Below are 17,666 nucleotides of genomic sequence, written 5' to 3' on the forward strand. Positions count from 1 at the left end.
GAGAACAAGGTCAGAAGAGCAATGCAAAGAAATAAGCTGCTGGACGGCAGGGAGAATCATGCCGTCCAGCTCGGGAACCTGCCTCCACCATGTGGTGAAAGTGAATCATGAGCTCCTACCAGAAGCAGGAACGTGAGTGTTGGTGCGGGCAGATCAAGGCAGCCTAGAAATCCTTCTGATTCCCTCCAAACTCAGCACTCAATCACAACCTCTTCTACACAGAGCCTCACCTCCTGCAGCCTCTCAATTTGGGTCCGGCACAACTCCAGGTCACTGTCCCCTGGAACCACGATGATCCCCAGCGGCACAGCTGCACAAAATGGGACACACATACAACTCAGGAAGCTGTGCCCGATCCCCAGTACCTCACACAGCTCAGCTGCAGGCACTGCTGGACTCAGGGAGTGCAGTTCCCACCCCTCTGTTACTCAGCTGGTCACTCACAGGCTTCCTTCAGCTTTTCCTTGTCATAGTGCAGTGCCTCGTAGTCGCGCATGCTGATTCGGCTCACTCGGATTCGCAGCCGCTCAGGCACTGGCTGCTGGCTGCATGCCACGGGAAGGGAAAAGAGAAGGGATCAGAAGGTGATAACTCACTTCCTCCTTATGCACCTTACTCCTCCAATACAGGCAAAAGCCCAGGGTGGAGTGGGGAGATTGCCACCAGCAGCTTTTTTGATATGAGACTCTAGGCACACTTCTGCAGCCTGGGCCCTTTCCAGCTCCACCTTGAGAGGACCAAAATGCTCCTGGGAGTGATAGATCATTCCCCCCCCTTCTCCATCCCCTCCTTCTGCTTTGGAGAGGAGATGACAGACTGATCTGAGGAACCTACTCGTTGAGCAGAGGCATGGAGTTGCGCCGCTTGGTCTTCTGCACCATGTTGGCTTGGTTGCGCAGGGAGATGTGGATGCAGGAAGCTGCCAGCTTGCAGGGCTCCCCATCTACCTGCATGGGGATGGCCTTCGACGTGGTGAGAACTACCTGCCGGCACTGACACAGCCTCTCCCCGTGGCCACCCACCTGCAATGCAGCCTGTGAAAGAGTCCAGAGTGAGAGCAGAGCACAGACTGAGAGATGGATGGGGAAAACATCCACTGTCAGCCAGATGGTGAACTGAGTTCTGAAGGTTTTGGACCTGATCTCAGTGGGAAGGAATCCACAGAGACCAGTGCAAGACAGCATCCTGCCTAAATCTGAGGGAAAACATAATGTCACACAGGCCAGCACAGGAGAGGAACTGTGAAGCAGTGGGGCTGACTGACACCTGGGCAATAGGACTGGTCACTCCCCTGGTTGCAAGCTACCACCAGCACAAACAAACTCACCAGGGAAGTCATAGTGAAGCCAATGACTTCAATGCAGCCATCATCATGGCGCTGCGGCTCGAAGTCATGGTGCTCTCCAGGGTTGCCCCAGGGCATCGTGCCTGCACAGTATCTGTGAAAGGACAGTGAACAACACTTGGACAACACCCTCAAACCTGGGCACAGATCTGTTGGATGGCAGTCAGTAGGCCAGTGCACTAGAGCAGGTCCTGGGACTGCTCACCTGGGGATGTTCAGGAAGACCAAACACTGGGGCTTCAGGTCCTGGATCTTGTGGGTCAGGTCCACCCCATCACACTGGAGACAAACACAGGGGCACTTAGGCTGCTATAAGGAAGGAGTCTGGCCCGCCCTAGCTATTCAGGGTGAAACAGCCTCCCCCTCTGCTCCTCAGGGCGACCATCTTCCAAGCCAAGGGAAGGTGATGCCCCAAGGAACACACCATCTCCCCCAGCCCTAAGACACACAGTGTGCTTAGAGCAGCTGCTCCTCACTCCCTATACAGTTTGCCCTCCTCCCTGGCCCAGTGCACCGCCACACACTCACAACCAACTTGACGTGCTTCGCTAAATCTTTGGAGCTCCCTGTGAGGAAGTCGGAGAAAGCCGTCTGCCAAGGCAAGAGACAGAGTTAGTGCCCAGACATTCACTGAAATGGGCAGCCAGGAAGCCTGCCACCAACCTTCAAACCCCAGCTGCTGAGAGGAGTAAACCCTCTCCCCACTGACTGGAGAAGCCCTCTTCTCTCACCCTCCCAAAACAACCTGATCCATTCCCATTGCCACTTTGCCCACCAAAAACCTTGGGGCACCTCACAGCTTCAGTAACACACCCAACCATTCCTTGCCAGCCCAGTCCTGGCTTTAGGGAAGGTGGGTTATCTCTACTGAGGCACTTGAGTTACAGGACACAATTTCAGTTTTGAGCATAACACTGATAAGACTGTTTAGAAATAACGGAATAGGGGATATAGGTGGGAGACATGTGAGATGGTACAGAGCAGCACTTGGCCTTCAGTACAGCTAAAATACCAGTCACCCCACTTGGGTAGGAAGGTAAACTGTGGGTGAGGGGACAGACACATAAATAAGACAATAAGATGCAAAGCTCTAGAAGGCATAATTAGCCAGGGAGCTGCAAACGGCCCAAGGTTTAAAAAAAATAAAAGACCAAAGTAGCCTGAGGACTCTATGGAGAGGCTTTCCCTTCCTCTGCCTTCCCACAGCTCTGAGGAGGTCCTGCCTGGCTGACTGTCCTCGAGCCTGAGAACAATAGTGGCAGGAGATCAAGGGAGCAACTATACCACAGGCCAGAGAGAACGCTATATCACCAGTAATGTCTGCAGCCAGGCAGACCTGCAACTCCCAGCGCTGCAAACCTTTTCCAGCACCTCTCCAGTTTCAGGCGCAAGGCTCAGCTTAGGTGTATGCAAAAGCACAGTAACTCAGAGGAGTGAATTTAGGTAATGGACAGGAGCTGGGGCCATGCCTATGTTCCAGCTGAATCTACGAGGGAATGCCTAGATACCCTCATGCACTCACCCCAGCATAGAACATTTTATTCCGAAACCGACTATTGAACTTCTCTGGATTGGCCTCTAAGGAAAAGAGAAAAAAATCCAAGTCATTGGCCTGAACATATAAATATTTTCCTTGCCTGCTTTCTCCAAACATGGCTTTCTAGCCAGCCCTGGCCAGGACAGTTCCCAGCTCACTGCCATTGCACACATCCCTCTTTCCCTCAACAACTCCTCTCATCCCTCTGATTTCACCTCTGTTCTGGCATCAATCCTCTTGTCCACTTTTTCAAGGATCATTTATGATGTGTCACAGAGGTGCCCCTGACTGCAGACCTGCTGCAGCCCCACTGCACTCTGCTGCCACGTACCTCGGGATTCATGAAATTCCAGCGTCACCCGCGCATCAAAACCAAGGCTAAAGTAGTTATTAAAGACATCCAAAGGAAGCTGAAATGGAAGGGAGGAACAAGGTTGCAAATCCTCATGTTGGCAGAATGAGGCTGCCACTGTGTGGCCATGGCAAAGGCAAGTCATGCACTGTGCTCACAAGGGTGAGTGGAGATCAGCTGTCCCTCCAGAACACCACAGAGGTGACCAGCCTGAGGCAGTGGGCCAGCTCTTATCTGTTGTTCTGTACTCAGTGGCCTTGTGGTATTGGCACAGGTCTCAAGGCAGGACAGGCAATGTCCAGGCACACGTATCACAGAGGCTTAAGGCAGTGTGGCACTCAGCCCACCCGCCGCCGTGCATAAGAGTAGCAGACACGCCAGCAGAATAGGCAACTAAGGCAGAGAGATGTCCCACCTTGTCAGCAGCTGTCTCATCCTTTTCCTCAGGGTTTGCTTCAGGGTTTGCTTCCACACGGAGGTTCCAGCGATCAAGCTGCACAATGTTCCCATCTTCCACATGTGACAAGATCTTGGACAGAGGCTCATCTGTGTAACCCTAGTGAAGAAGAGAACCTGTCTTCTATCTGCCTCCCAGGGATGTCTCAGAGACAGTGGACTGTGGGAAAACATCTCAGAGGAAAGTATGTGGAAAAGAGAGATTCTACTTGAATGCATAACAACCAAATGGGACTTTAAATTTAAAAACAATGCATCTTCTTTCTAGAAATATCCCAAAAGTTTGAAAAATGATTGCTTTTGTTAATGTTCTAATATATTATAATCTAATTCAGAATAGTTTATATGTCAGAAGAACAGTAATGTCCAAATGGCACTTATTTACTGGTCTGCATTTAGGATAAGGAGGTGCAAACGCATCAGTCAAAGCAATCTGTCCACCTCTGGCCACAGTTGGCTCTTCGGCCTGTCACTTACCCCACCCCAGTTCAGTGTCCTGGCCAAGTCATTGCCTGTCCCCAGCGGAAGGATGGCCACAGGAGGAGGTGGATTGAGGCGCAGCTGGTCCAGAATGGAGAGTATCCAACCCACCTGTGAAAGAGGGTGCAGAGGAACAGTTGGTTATTTCACGGAACAACAGGCAGATGAAGGTGACATGAAGGTGACATGACATGATACTAGCCACAGCCAGAGAGGCAGAAACAGGTTTCCTTTGGCACTACTGAGGCTATTCACATTCTTTAATACTTCAAATGAGTGCTGCAGGAGATACCAGCAGCCCGAGAGGGGACACTGTTCCTCTGAAAGGGCCACAAATGCAGACACTCCACACAACTAGACCTCCTGGGAGCTGTGCGTGAGGGGACCCACAGTACTTGGTGCTACCAGCTGTATCACAGGCACAACACAATGCACACGTTTTGCCTTGTTCTGGACTACAGTGAGGAGGGCTGCCAAAAGGGTATTGCAAAGGGTAGCGTGGATGTGAAGGGGCTGGGGGACTCACCGTGCCATCTCCCCCACATGCCAGGATCCGTAGGTTGTGGACCTTGCGGTACAACTCCAGCCTGCGAGGAGCAAGGAGGGTCAGGAGGGGAGGGCACAGACACTGAGACTGCAGCCAGGAAAATGTGTTACTGCAGGGGTAAACTGAAATACAGCAAACAGTACTCACGCCTCCTTGGGACCGCCCTGGCTGAGGTCGAAAACTTGCCGTGGGTTGAGATACCACATGAAGGACTGGATGATCTTGGCTCCCTAGGGGGTAAGAAAGATTTCAGGTAACGGGCAGTTCTCAGTGAGCAGAGGGAAGAAAGCCTGGTGACGGGTCAATACAGCAGTGTTCTGGGGTACTCAGGCAAAGTCCGGGTTAAGAGGACAGCATTGGAAGCAAACTGACAGCAAAGGTTTCTAGCCCCTTTTGCAGCTGAGACTACTAAAACTGTTCTGAGCTCTCAGCAGCCAAATGGCAAAGAGCTGCCTTCTCAGGGAGATGAAGGGCAAGACCATACCTGATTCCCACCACTCTTGGGGTTCACAAACACCAGCAAGGGCTTCATGAGAGGAGCTGGCATAGGCTTGATGACAAAAGGTTTCCACCTCCCTTCCTGCAAAAGACACCACAGGACCATTAACAGACCTAGTGAAATGCAAACTCCCACCTCCAGCTAACATCACATAGATCAAGAGTGGAAAGAAGAGAATATCCCAACCACTGCATAAATCTAATAGCTAGGATGTGCCCTGCCAGCAGACATAACTCACCTCAGCTTTTCTCAGCTCTGTGACAATCTGAGATCTTCAGCCACTCCCAAGGCTCCTCTTTGCCCCAGCCCCCTTCTCCTTCACCTCGCACCTCAGTGCAGTCCCTGAATAGCGCCCTGATTTCCCAGTTCTGCTCCTCACTGCACAGCATCTCCACCTTTCCAACACAAGGTCACTCCCAACCCCTCTCATTTCTTACCTCAGCACCCTTTTTGCTGGATTTTCGCTTGAATGATGTCCTCTTCTTTTTCTTACTGGATTTCATTGGATTCTGAAAAGACAAAAACCCAAACACTATATGAGGAACTGCTGGGTAAGCAGGAGCCATGCAAAAAGACAAGAGCTGATATGCTTTACCTGGGGCCGTCGGACCCGCAAAATCCAGGTGGGAGGAACAACAACAGCAGCGTGAGCTCCTAGTGAGCAGGGCTCTTCGATGTGTTGCAGCATGAAACATGACACTTTGCTGTGATACTGGAGAAGCAGAGAGACAGAGAAAACTCAGCCCACTCCATTTCTCCTCCCAGCTGCCCTGTGCCAGTGAAAGGAGAGCTGTAGGAAATGATACAGGAGTTTCGTAATGGAAGGGCTTCCCCTAGGAGGGGCTGAGAAGAAAGCTTCCCATAGCAGCTCCCAGCTATCTTGGTAAGAGTAGCTGTAGTGCAGGCCGCAGAGGATAAACCTGGGGGGTCCCAGCTAAAAGCAGAGGTCATTAGAGCAGATGTTCAATGGGGCTTTGCTCACCGCTTGCTTGCACCAAGAACAGCTGATGGCTACAATCTCCTTACTGTGGAAGGCAAACTTCTGCTGGAAACCCTGCAGAGGGAAGGATGAGAGGCTTAGGGAATTCCCTTACAGCTTTCTGCCATCCAATAGGACTTTCCCAGATATATAAACAAAGTGAGTGTGCCAGCACCTGGAGCCCTCTTGATCCCTGTCAGATAGCCCCAGCCACCACCCTATAGTACCAGGGAGATTGCTGTGCGCTTTGCAGGAGCATCTCTATTGCCCAGGGATAGTGCATCAGGAAGACAGTTCCTTCTAGGACTGACAGGGCCCAGGGGGAGAACAACTTTATACATGTAGCAATTATGTAGTGCTTCACTGTGTGAAACAGGCCACTAGTTTTGGTTTTGCCATAGGCTGCTCCTGCCTAGCAGGAATAGAAGTATGTTAGGCAGGAATTCTACTTCCCAGTCCTGCTATTGCCCCTTGTTTGACCTTAGCTCCCCTTCAGGCTGAGGAAAAACACACCAAGATGTCCTCTCACCTTGCCACACTGCCGGCATTTCCCTTCCTGTCGCCTCCGATGCACCCAGTGATGCCGGACAACTATGGGCTGAAGGGCAAAAAAAAAGAAAAAAAAAAGTGAAAGCCCCGATGCATACAAGGACATAGGAACAGGCAAGAGGAACAGGCACAGGCCAGCCAGAACCTCTGCTCTTGTAGCAAGCTTGTTGCCCCTGTGCACCAGCACCAAACCTCTGCGAAGGCAAAGCCAAAGAACTTAGGGGCACAAGACCAAATTGCGGTGCTCAAAGAAAAGGAAAAAACAAGACAAAACAAAGAACCAAATCAGAAAGGAAGAGTCAGAAATTGAAGATAGAATCACAGAAAGTGAACAACAGAATGGGTAAGCAATAGCCTATAATGTTACTTTGGCCATAAACCGTATCTCTCTCTCTTAATATCTCTGACCAGATGACAAAAGTGAAGGGTGAAAAAGGTGCCAGGGCAAAGTGAAAATTCCCAGTGAGACACAGCTTCTGCACACAGCAAGACAACAGGAGTGCCTGCAGCCAAGTCAGCTGCCTGCTCCTAGCAACCTGCCCAGTTCTAACAGTGTTTTTTCAAGGAAAGAAGTAGCCCCAAAGGCCCCATGCCCAATTCAGCCTGCTCTTCTCCCCAGATAAAATCCTGCTAACCTGCTGCAAGGAGAGGAACAGAGTTGCTCATGGGCACCTTCTCCCTGCCCACAGCTGCACTATGCATAAGGGCTGGTGCTTGCAGGATGGTGGAAACAGGGATACCTCACAGTGGGGTCTTTGAGTATTGTAGGGGGACAGAACCAGGCAGTAAAAATTCTGGAAGAATGCTTTTCTACGGAAATGGGATGCCTTTAGGTAAACTGAGGAGTATTGGAGAGAGAGGATGGAAGATGAGTCATGAAGGCTGGCAGGTGCTTCACCAGTGCAGCTCAGCAGGTAGGTCCCAGCTTACACCCACTACATTACAATGCAGATAAAAGTGGTGCAGCACCACCGTGGGTGCTTTTCCATTGCTGTAGGATCACCTGTGGCACCCTGGGCAAATCTGAGCAATAGAGCAAGAATTGAGCCTGCGCTGCCCCCTGCCAAACTGTGGGAAACTTGGGGAACTGCTGCTTGCCACAGCCTGCTCTATTGGCTTGGACATCAGCAAAGAAGGGGTTCTTTGCCCTTCTCAAGAAACACTGTTTGCGTGTTCCTCCCATGCAGATACATGAGCTATATAACATACAAAGCAGCAGATGCTCTGCCTCTTGCTTGCAACCTCCTCTCTTCTTATACCCAGACTGTGCTGCTGCTTGGCAAGGAAACATTCTTTACTGCACCTCCCCTCTGGAGCCAGAAGGCAGTACAATGCCAGCACTTTGATGGGCAGCGTGCTGGCAGCAGCTGATCCCTTTGCAACCAAACTGGAAAGGCAAGTGCTCAGCCATAGGCAGCATCCAAGGCTCACATCTCACCTCCCGTACGTTCCGTGATCCCGACTCCCTGAAGGAAGGTTTGCAGCGGAAATTTATCTGTGGATTGAACACACATGATAGGAATCAGTAAAATCACCACCAAGACGAAACCTACTGGAGTTTATTTTAGTATAGCAGAACCTCTGGCAATGTTCAATGCTTGACTGAAAAACCCACCACCTCTGTCATTAAACAAAATGGGGTCAGGACTCCCAATAGAGTAAATAGTGCTCCTTTTGGTACTGTCTCTTTCCAGCAACACATTGCAGTTTCCAATCCTCCTATGCTACCCCAGAGAAAGGAATGGCCAGTATCATACTGTCAGAGCTTTGGAAGCCACAGAGAGGGCTTAACAGGTTTTACTCACTTTCTCCAGCTGTTCTATGCAGGGTGTATGCACTATGATCTTGCATGCTGCACACTTACGCCTGGAGAGAGGTTTTTGCTGGAGGATGAGAAAATGGGAGGAAAAACATGCATGTGAACAGCAGAGTAAGAAGGCCAGAAACTCAACCATTTCTCATGCTTCCGTCATATATTTCAGGATGTAAAGAACAAGTCCTAGAGGAATTTTGTACAATCTAGACACCTTGCCAGTAACAGGATCTAAGCACATGCCTAGAGCAGATGCTCTTGAGTCTGTAGCACAACAGGGAGGTGCTCTCCCACTGCCAAAGCAGTCCTTTGCCTCTTCTGTCACTCCCATAGAACAAAACAGGACATTGTTTGGGAAGCACTTTCACAGTCTGGCCCAAAGCTTTTGCTCATCTGGTGGCAGTATAAGGCTAGGGGGCAGGCACATGGTGGCATCAGTGCTGTAGATCCTGCACCACAAACAGGATTGAGTCCGCAAGCAGGGAGAGAGAAGTGCAGCTATGCTGCTGCAAGGCCTGTTGGGGCTCCAGTACAAGCATGCAAGGAGAAGGGACAGCAGGTCTGGGTCTCCACTGCTCATTCTTCCTCTGTGTTGAAAGGTTTTTCCAGAGAAACTAGATTCAGATTCTTCCACTAAGCATGTGTGATCCCAACAACCCCTCCCTGCAGTGACCTGCAGCTGTGTGCAGCTCTGCACTAGACTCCTGTTGAAAACTGAATGGCAGCACTGCAGCACACAGAGACTCATCCTCTTCCCCTTGCCAGCTCCCCAGGCTCCCACTTCTCCCAGCACCAGGTTCTTCGTGGTCTCTCCACCGGGTGGCAGCACAGCCTGCAGCTGAGGAGCACGCAGGGAGCGCGAGTGACCCCAGGCGACTTACCAGCAGCTTGGCCATGCAGTTCTGCTCCCCAACGTAGCAGAAATCCCCAGAGACATTGGTCTCAAACCAGATGTGCTCCCCATAGACTGCAGTCTCCTGAAAGGCACAAGACAACATGTTCCTCTGAGCATCCTCAAATGATCACCCCATCCCTAAATTGCTTTGTGCCAGGGACAAGTTATGTGATGAGGTGGGAAAGAAGAAATGGAGCTGAGTGTTGGCAAGGTATCAAGATTTATCGAGAAACCAGGGCCAACATCTCCACAGAGGAAATCAGACTGCCCCAGGAAACCAACTCTCCCCTTGTTCAGATCCCATTGCAAAGATCCCCAGCCCAGCTACAAAATGTCCTGCATAGAGGTGCTGCTTCCAACACCTGAAAGGAGAATCTGGGGAAAGTTCATCACATGAAAAACAGTTTCCACTCTGTGACCTAAAGGCGCAGCTTGCAGCCTGCCTGGCCTTGCCTGTGGAGGAGCAGGAGCTTGTCCTGGTGCTCAGCCCCAGCCACCAGGAAACCTCCACTGCCAGGAGCTGAGCTGGAGGAGGAAAAGCTGTGCCACCTTCCCGGGGAGCTGCCCATGCTTCTCCTCACAGTGCCAAGGGGTGCTGCCAGCAGCACAGACAGTGGCACCAGATGGTGGCACAGCAGAGGCCATAAAACTGTCAAAGCCGAAGTCACTTGGGAAGCCTCAGCAAGGGAAAAGCCTGCTGCTTCCCGGTCAGGAGCCTGTCCCACGGAACACCCAGCGAAGCACATCACCACTTACGCTCCAGTCCACAGTGCTGCGTATCTGCCTCTCTGACTCGCTCCTCAGGGCTAGCATGGGGTTTGGCTGGGCTACCATGTGCTGGAGGCTGGACTTGGCAATAGCTTTCCTGGAAAACACAGGAGGGCCAGCTATTAGCTCAGGGGAGGAAGAATGGCGTGTCAAAGCCTGCTGGGCTGTCAAGCAAAAAGCCCCAGGATGCTTCTCCAAGATGCGGTGGAGCCTGAAGCAGCCTTACCTGGTACACATAGCCCTGCCCATCCCACCCTGCCCACCCCAGCCTCCCTTCCCACAGCATCGCCTCCTGCGCACCACCATACATACAGCAGCCTGGGGCTCCAGCCGTCGGGGCAGCAGGCTGGTTCTGGTTCCAAGCACTCAGGGAAGGCAGCCCCTGCGCACTGCTGGGCCAGCCACCTCGTGCGAGTGGTGGCCAGCAGCCCAGGCCAGAGGACATCGCTGGAGCGGCGGCGCTGGCTGAGGCGACGGTAGCGGCCCGGCAGGCCGTGGGGAGCCCGGCTGCAGCCACTGTCGGTGGGCAGGCGGTGGGAGGAGGCGCGGCGCAAGCATCGAGGGCCCCGTGTCAGCAGCCTGGCCTGCAGCGGCCGCAGCCGCGGCAGCATGCCCAGCCAGCTCTCTTCGGCCCACCATCTGCCCCGATCCACCCTGCCGTCGCCATCTTCTGCAGGCCAGGAGCTGGAGGCATCCCCGGCACCCTCTCGCCCAGCGGGGAGGAGGCCGGCCAGCAGCACAGAGGGCCCCAGCAGCGTGGCATCGATGGCTGGAGGGCAGCCCCCGCGCCGCTGCTGCACGGCGAAGCGGGGACTGAGGCACGGTGGGGTGGTGCTGGAGCGGCGGCGGGGGCCGCGGCGGCGGGTCAGGGGCAAACAGGAGAGAGCTGGCAGTGGGGCACCTGAGCCACGACGGCGCTGGGTCAGTGAAGCAGAGGGCAGCCCGGCCTGGGAGCGGCGTCGGGCCTTGCCCGTGGGCACAGCCACCACGCTGGCATGCCGTGGGCCCGGCAGCCCCTTCTTCCCAAAGTGCCTCTTAAAAAATGTTTCCATTGTGCCCGACGGTGGCTGTTGACACAGAAAGCAGGAATTAAATAGGCTGCCCACAGATCTGCGGGGCTGGGGATGGCCCCAGGTTTGCAGAGCACAGTTGGAGCAGCTGAGCTGAGAGAGCTGGGTGCTATGGTAGGGCTGTATGGTATGTATGGTAGGGCTGGGCCCAGCCTCTGGGACCCACTGGGAGCGTCTGGGCTTCTCTAGTTCAAAGCAAAGCTCTTCTTAAGGCAGTCCATGCTTATTTTCACAGCTTAGCCTGAGGAAAGCACCCTCAGAATCACACATGAGACTGCTTCACGGATGAGCTCCTGCCCTGGCGAGGCCAGCCCTGCTCTCTGCCCCACCACTATTTTCCCCACTGGTGCTGGCTCTCCCGGTGTTGCAGCCGTAACCGTTCAGCACAAGCAGCAGCAGCCCCACAGAATTTGTGGCAAATGGAAACTAAGCACTAAAGAAGGAAAACAATCAGGCAAGTCAAAGCAGGGCAAGCACATTTGGTGGAGCCTGGCTGAGAAAGTTGGAGCAGAGGAGAACTAGGAAAATCATCCTATCTGTCCTGCTCAAAACTTCCCTCTCGTTTTGGAAAGAGCTTTAACGGGTCTCTTGACCTTTCCCTCAAAGCTGAGTGTGTTGCCAGGGCGTTGCAGCTGTCCGTGAAAAGCACTAGGCCACAGATGGAAGCTGCTGCAGCAGCAGTTTCAGTGCTCTCAGCTTGGCATGCAAAGGTCAGAGCAGAAGAGGCTGACTCTGACTAGTACCAGAACTCCCATTCTCCAGACCAGTTTGTTTCAAGCCTCTAAAGAGCATGGCAGAAGCAAATTCTGAATCTTCAATTGCTACAAAGGTGGAGGACAGAAAAGTCAGGTTTGGTTTTGCCTCCAGCTGGTTATACAAGGAAGTCTCTAGTCTCTCTCATCTAGTGATGCTCTCCAGTGGAATGTGCAATTCAGAGAGCAGCATTAGGGGAGTTAGAGCCCTGCTGAACTGAAAGCAAAAACAAAGTACCATCACCTCGGAGGGATTTCTCAAGTTCCATCATGAGTAATGCATATACACTCATCCCCGCCCAGTGACTAGCAGGGTAGCCATCACACCACCGAGGACCATGAGGCTTTTCCAGAGGACTTAACCATGTCTTGCTGACCAGCCAGCTTCCAGCCTGTCCCTGTCACTGCAGCACTCCATTCCTGTCCCTTCTCCCCAACATCAGTGGGATACTGCAGTGAATTGCATCATCACCAACAGGTGTTAAAAACTACATGAACAAATAAAATGTATTTGAAAAAAGACAACATGAGAGAACTGCTTGAGTGTGGCAAGCTTGCCCAGGCTAAGCTGCTGGGAGAGACAGAATTGTCCACCTATATCCTGAGTGAGCTCAACAGGTAGTTCTTTCTGTCCCAGATATTCCACCAGCACAAAGCTAGTGCAGTGCTTGCTGAGTTGCTGCATTGGGCAGGAAGATCTCTTAACACAGCTTCCTTCCTTTTCACACCACATTCTCATGAGGAAACCTGCCAGAACACCCTTGGCTTGACATTTACGTTTGGTTACTGGTTGATTATGGTCTTTTTTATCTCCAGAGCTGTCAGAAAAAGGCACATGGACTCACGCTCCAGACATCAGCAGTGAAGGTTACTGCTGGGTAATCTGACAGCTTATAACAGTACCACGTGGCAGCAGCTCAGATCTGATGATGAAGATATCCCTATTGCTTGCAACTGAATTCCAATCTGAAAGAGTACAGCGCAGGCACTGAGAGCTGCTGCTGACAGTGTGGAGTGACTGACTGCATGGAGTGCCCAGCACTGATGTGCACCATCAGAGCACCATGCACCAGGTACTGCTGAAGGAGAGCTGTGTCCTGGCAGCCCTTGGCCTAACACTATCGACATTTCTGTGACCTCCACGCTTCTGTGAAAAGACTTTTGGTAGTTGAGTCACAACAGAGAACAGCATGTTGCTTCTCTGCAGGCTGCATCACTGGGCTGTTAGCTCAAGGGGCTAGTTGCAGCCTGGCATCTGCAGGGTAGAAGGAAAAGGAAATAATACTTCTGCACGCACTAGGACATCAACTCTACTTGCATGCAGCTCAACACTATCATTTCAATCTCATTCTGTGAATAAGGAAGGGGTCAGCTTGCGATCTGCACTTGGAGCTTTTGGTAGGATTTTTTTGAGCCAGACCCCTCAGAGCTCCTCAGCCTATTGTGCTCCCTGCCTGGTGCTGGTGGGCTGAGACCTTGCCAAAGCAAGAACGTATCCTGGAGTGTGTGCTGCCCTGAAGAGCTGGGGGAAGAGGAAGGTGCTGCAGGAACCCCCGGGGCTCTCAGAGAAAAATGCAGCCCTGTGCTCTAAGGACAGAGCTAACCTCGGCAGCAGGATATAAACACCCTTGGAAAGCCGAGCAGAGATCAAAGAGGGAAAACTTGCATCTTGTAACTTCACTGGACAGAGAACTCATGGATCGGCTGACATGGGCACCCTGATCACCCAGCAGCTATCACTCCCCTGGTGGTGACAGAAACAAAACCAGACAGATTGATTTCTACACAGTGTCCCTCAAGGCATAAGCTCTAAGCTCTACCCACATCATGAATATTTCTTGATTTCAGCTCCATTACTTCGTTTTGCTCCAGCAGCCTCAGGCAGATCTCTGAGTACTGTGCTGACCATGCCCTCAGTGTCCTCAGACAGGGGGACACAGTGCAGCATGCTGCTCGGTCCTCTTGCCTGTGCCATTGTTCCCCCCCCCCTCACCATGGTGTCCTCCTGCCAGTGCCCAGAAGAAGAGGGATGCCAGCCAAACAAGCCTCAAAGCCTAGAGAAAGTTTGGACTTGAAAAAACCATCAGCAGACCTTTCAGCAAGCCTCTAGTTAGTTGATTGGAAAGCATTTTTTCCAAGCACGGAGCTACAGGAGGGAAATGAGCCCATGTTTTGCCCTTCTCCATGACGAGAATCTGTCCTGGCTGAGTCTGCGAAGCAGTACTTGCTGCGGTGTCTGGGTGGGTGCTATGGCACCAGAGCTGCCATCATGCACACAAGAGCCTGTCTCAGTTTACAAGCTGTCCTCCCTGGCAATGACAGTGACTTGCACAGCTCAACTCCTGGGAAGAGGCGTTACTAGCAGGCACCTGTGTGTGATGCCAAGATCTCCTGAGCTCCATGCAGCTTCGCTTCCCATCCACAGCTTGCATGCTGCAGAGCAAGTGCCTGTGCCGGACAGGGAAGGGAACACGCTGGTCAAGACATGGTGCAGCCCTCAGGGCTGTGGTTGCAGAGAGGTGAGCAAGTTCCCAAACTCTGCATAGATGGTTTCTACCCAAAATTTCCACTCCAGCTGTAATCTGTACTACATCATGATCCAGAGGCAGAAGCTTCACAAGGGGCAGAGCTGTGTGAATGTGGACTCCAAGGCAGAAAGGTCTGAGAATAGTCAAGGCACAGGCACACCAGCTCTCAGCCAGCTCAGAAGTGGGGGTGCAGACAACCCCCACCAGCAAGGAGCAGGACAGAAGCAGTGACTGCCTGTGGGCTGTATGAGCCATTGATAGCTGTCACAGTGGGGACAACAGCTCATGTTTCCCAGCACTGTCAGCCCTTCTACCTTCCGATTCATCACTGCAGCTGATGTGTGAGTAATGCTGCACCACTCGTAGGACTGAGATGACCAAAAACACATCCATCCAAACCAAGAGCCTTTAGCAGCAGTAGCCATAGCCAAGAACACCTTCAGTTGTGCCATCACCTGAAGGCGGCAATATCAGCTCAGAGACTGTGTGCCACAAAGCCCCCATGACAGCGTGTGACACTCTGCAGCACAGACCAGAAGGCTGCACCAGGGCACAGACCCAGCACAATCGTTCGTCCAGAGAATGAGGCCAAACAAAAGCAAAACTCGCAGCCTTCTGCTGCACACATACAGGCCACCTTGCAACAGTGCCAGCGCAGGGACCTGATCCAAGAACCCGCAAGGTCTGACACGTTCCATACAATGAATGGTAATGGGATCCCTGCAGACAATGGCCAGAGGGAAAACTCACGTGCCCTCTTTCAGGGGACAAGAATTCCACGGCACAGCTCAGCACCCAACTGGCAGCAAGGACTTGGTGAGAGAGGCACAGGGTCAGCACCTATCTGACTGCCAGTGCCCATGGCAGATGACCACACCAAACACCCAAGGATGGGACCAGGCTTTACAAGCAGCCACTGCTAACTATAACCCCTTGCCACTTTCAGTCCTTCTGGGTGCTCCTCCAGGAGCTGAGGATGCCATGAGCACGCAGGTTAAAGAAGGACTCTTACTGCTTCCTTCCAGCCTGTCAAAGGGATGATGACACCCATCTGTCATACTGCAGCCCCTGTCCCTCCACACTGACAGTTTGTCCCCAGAGGACAAAAGGAACTGCCTGGAAGCATCTTCACTGACTTTAATTAGAAACTGTTGCAAAATCTCTTTTCCCCAAACAACCAGAGCAGGAGGGATGGAGGCAGCAACAGGATGCTTGCAGCTGCTTTGTGCAGGGCTCAGAGGCAAGTGGGAGAAAGGAAATGCTGCAGCTTTGCAGTTTCTCATGGGAAGCTCATCCAGAGAGCAAAGCAGTACTGAAGGAGACACCCAAGCCCACACAGCGATTTGAGTGCAGTCCCCAGCACTTGTCCGTGCCTTGACCAAAATAAGGCAAAAGGGACCAGCTGTCCCACCTCCTGCCAGGCCCTTCACAAGATGCACAACCAAGTGTTCCCAAGGTCAGGCTTGCTGGGAAGAACAGGAGATGGGAGCACAGGGGTCTGAGGCTTTTTTTTTTTTTTTTAATACAGTTCTGGTCATAATCCTACCTCCTGCTGGTGGCAGCTCCATCCTGCCTCTCTCCAGGCTCCGGTCCCACAACCCCTTTGCTGCCATTTGGTGCCCAACATGACCCACACCTTCCTTGCTCCCTCTGTCCCAGATCCCAAGCAGTACCTCGAGGCTGGGAGTGCAGGGAGGGGTTCAGAGCACTGCGCCCTGCCCAGTCCCACTGCCAGGTTCAATGTGCCGCAGGCCTTCTTTAAAGCATACCTGCCAGGCTAGCTCAGCCTCTCCACTTATACTTCATAAAGTCAAGAGTTTGCCAGCCCTAAGGCTCAGGGTAATGTTCCCATTACAACAATGTGATTTCCTTCCCAAAATCCATGAAAGATAGAGTTTTGTCTTCATTTAAACTAAAGCTGTCTCCTTGGAGGTTTCTGGGCTGAGCTGCACATTCATATCCCTTGACAACTTTCCACCATCATAACATTATGAAGTTTATTTGCCACTGCACTAAATAATCTGCCTCCTGGTTATCAAGAAATTGGGCAGCACTGATTTAAAGAAGCCGCTGCTGTTTGGCTTCTATGCTGAAAGCCAAGCAGCCACAGTGACAGCCTGGGAAGGTGAATTATCCTTAATAAAGAGCAGAGGGCAAGCAAACATCAGAGCGCAAGGGTCAGGCAAGAGCAGGGGATGGGGCAGCAGCAATTCACACAGATTTTATTTTGGTTTCATCAGCATTGCCCGTGACCCAGACTGAGAGGGATGTTAAAAAGTTCCTTATCTCTCAGAGCTCCTTTTGCAGAACAACAAAGCAGCAGCAGTTCAGGCCAGCCTTGGCAATTTGGATAGGCCATCTGTTCCTGTAGCAGATGCCCACAGCTCCGTGCCTCCCTGCTTAAAGGGAAGCCAGTCCCACAGCCCAGGTGCCCATTCCCAGATCCCCCTGCATATGGAAAGCTGGGAGAAAGCTTCCCAGCATGGTGCTCAAGCAGGGAACTGCACAGCAGCCTGAGAGAAGCAGCATGAAACCAGCACAGGGAAAAAGCTCCGATGTGAGGGACACGGTCAGGCAGGAATGCAGCTCCCAGGCTGGGAGTGGGGGAAGCTGCACAGACCTCTCAAAAGCATGGAGCAAAGCCAACGGAGCCTAAGGCTGTCAGCTACAGACACTGATAATGTGGAGATGGGACTGGACACCCGCAACAGAGGAGCAGAAGGGCATCCTATTGCCCTCAGAAAAAGCACAGGGTGCCACCAGCACCAGGAGAGATGCCAGGAGCCCAGAAGTCAGTCCTGCCCTCCCCAGACTATTCTGGGGCCAAGTGGCTGGCTAGGAACAGCCTGGCAGGGCACAGGCTGGCTCCCCATTCCACTGTCCTCTGCTACACTGCAGGTTTCCTACTGCCTGCCTCCTCCATGTGCTGGCAGGATATAGCCGGTGCCTTAACATGAGCAGCTGGAAACCCACTGCTGGCAGGGAGAGCAGCAGCCACTAAGCGCCACAGAGTTGGGTTTCACTGAGCCCCTCTGCCAACCCTGCTCACGGCCCATGGAACAGCTGTGGCTCACCTCAGCCTCTGGGAACCAGCAC

General features: G+C 52.5%; 1 protein-coding gene across 4 annotated transcripts in view; it reads right to left on the minus strand.

The window, feature by feature from the left end:
* The window catches only part of DGKZ (diacylglycerol kinase zeta), a 38,544-nt gene that overhangs the window by 9,844 nt on the left and 11,034 nt on the right, over positions 1 to 17,666 (minus strand). For 3 of the 4 annotated variants that reach the window (XM_042813644.1, XM_042813643.1, XM_042813642.1), the window contains 21 exons: positions 10,209 to 10,317; positions 9,439 to 9,534; positions 8,550 to 8,627; positions 8,183 to 8,239; positions 6,725 to 6,793; positions 6,199 to 6,270; positions 5,812 to 5,928; positions 5,654 to 5,725; positions 5,202 to 5,297; positions 4,865 to 4,947; positions 4,697 to 4,757; positions 4,168 to 4,281; positions 3,650 to 3,790; positions 3,214 to 3,292; positions 2,868 to 2,923; positions 1,874 to 1,936; positions 1,551 to 1,624; positions 1,328 to 1,439; positions 835 to 1,034; positions 445 to 545; positions 231 to 310 (listed from right to left, as the gene is read on the minus strand). In XM_042813644.1, coding sequence (XP_042669578.1) covers positions 231 to 310; positions 445 to 545; positions 835 to 1,034; positions 1,328 to 1,439; positions 1,551 to 1,624; positions 1,874 to 1,936; positions 2,868 to 2,923; positions 3,214 to 3,292; positions 3,650 to 3,790; positions 4,168 to 4,281; positions 4,697 to 4,757; positions 4,865 to 4,947; positions 5,202 to 5,297; positions 5,654 to 5,725; positions 5,812 to 5,928; positions 6,199 to 6,270; positions 6,725 to 6,793; positions 8,183 to 8,239; positions 8,550 to 8,627; positions 9,439 to 9,534; positions 10,209 to 10,317 — 1,930 coding nt within the window. Of the gene's footprint in view, positions 1 to 230; positions 311 to 444; positions 546 to 834; positions 1,035 to 1,327; positions 1,440 to 1,550; positions 1,625 to 1,873; positions 1,937 to 2,867; positions 2,924 to 3,213; positions 3,293 to 3,649; positions 3,791 to 4,167; positions 4,282 to 4,696; positions 4,758 to 4,864; positions 4,948 to 5,201; positions 5,298 to 5,653; positions 5,726 to 5,811; positions 5,929 to 6,198; positions 6,271 to 6,724; positions 6,794 to 8,182; positions 8,240 to 8,549; positions 8,628 to 9,438; positions 9,535 to 10,208; positions 10,318 to 10,532; positions 17,654 to 17,666 lie in introns of those variants that run through there. The other variant, XM_042813641.1, reaches the window with a different exon arrangement.

The sequence above is a fragment of the Centrocercus urophasianus genome, unplaced genomic scaffold (genome assembly GCF_019232065.1).
Source record: "Centrocercus urophasianus isolate 14NV4802_14NV808 unplaced genomic scaffold, USGS_Curo_1.0 seq_14, whole genome shotgun sequence".
NCBI lineage: Eukaryota > Metazoa > Chordata > Aves > Galliformes > Phasianidae > Centrocercus > Centrocercus urophasianus.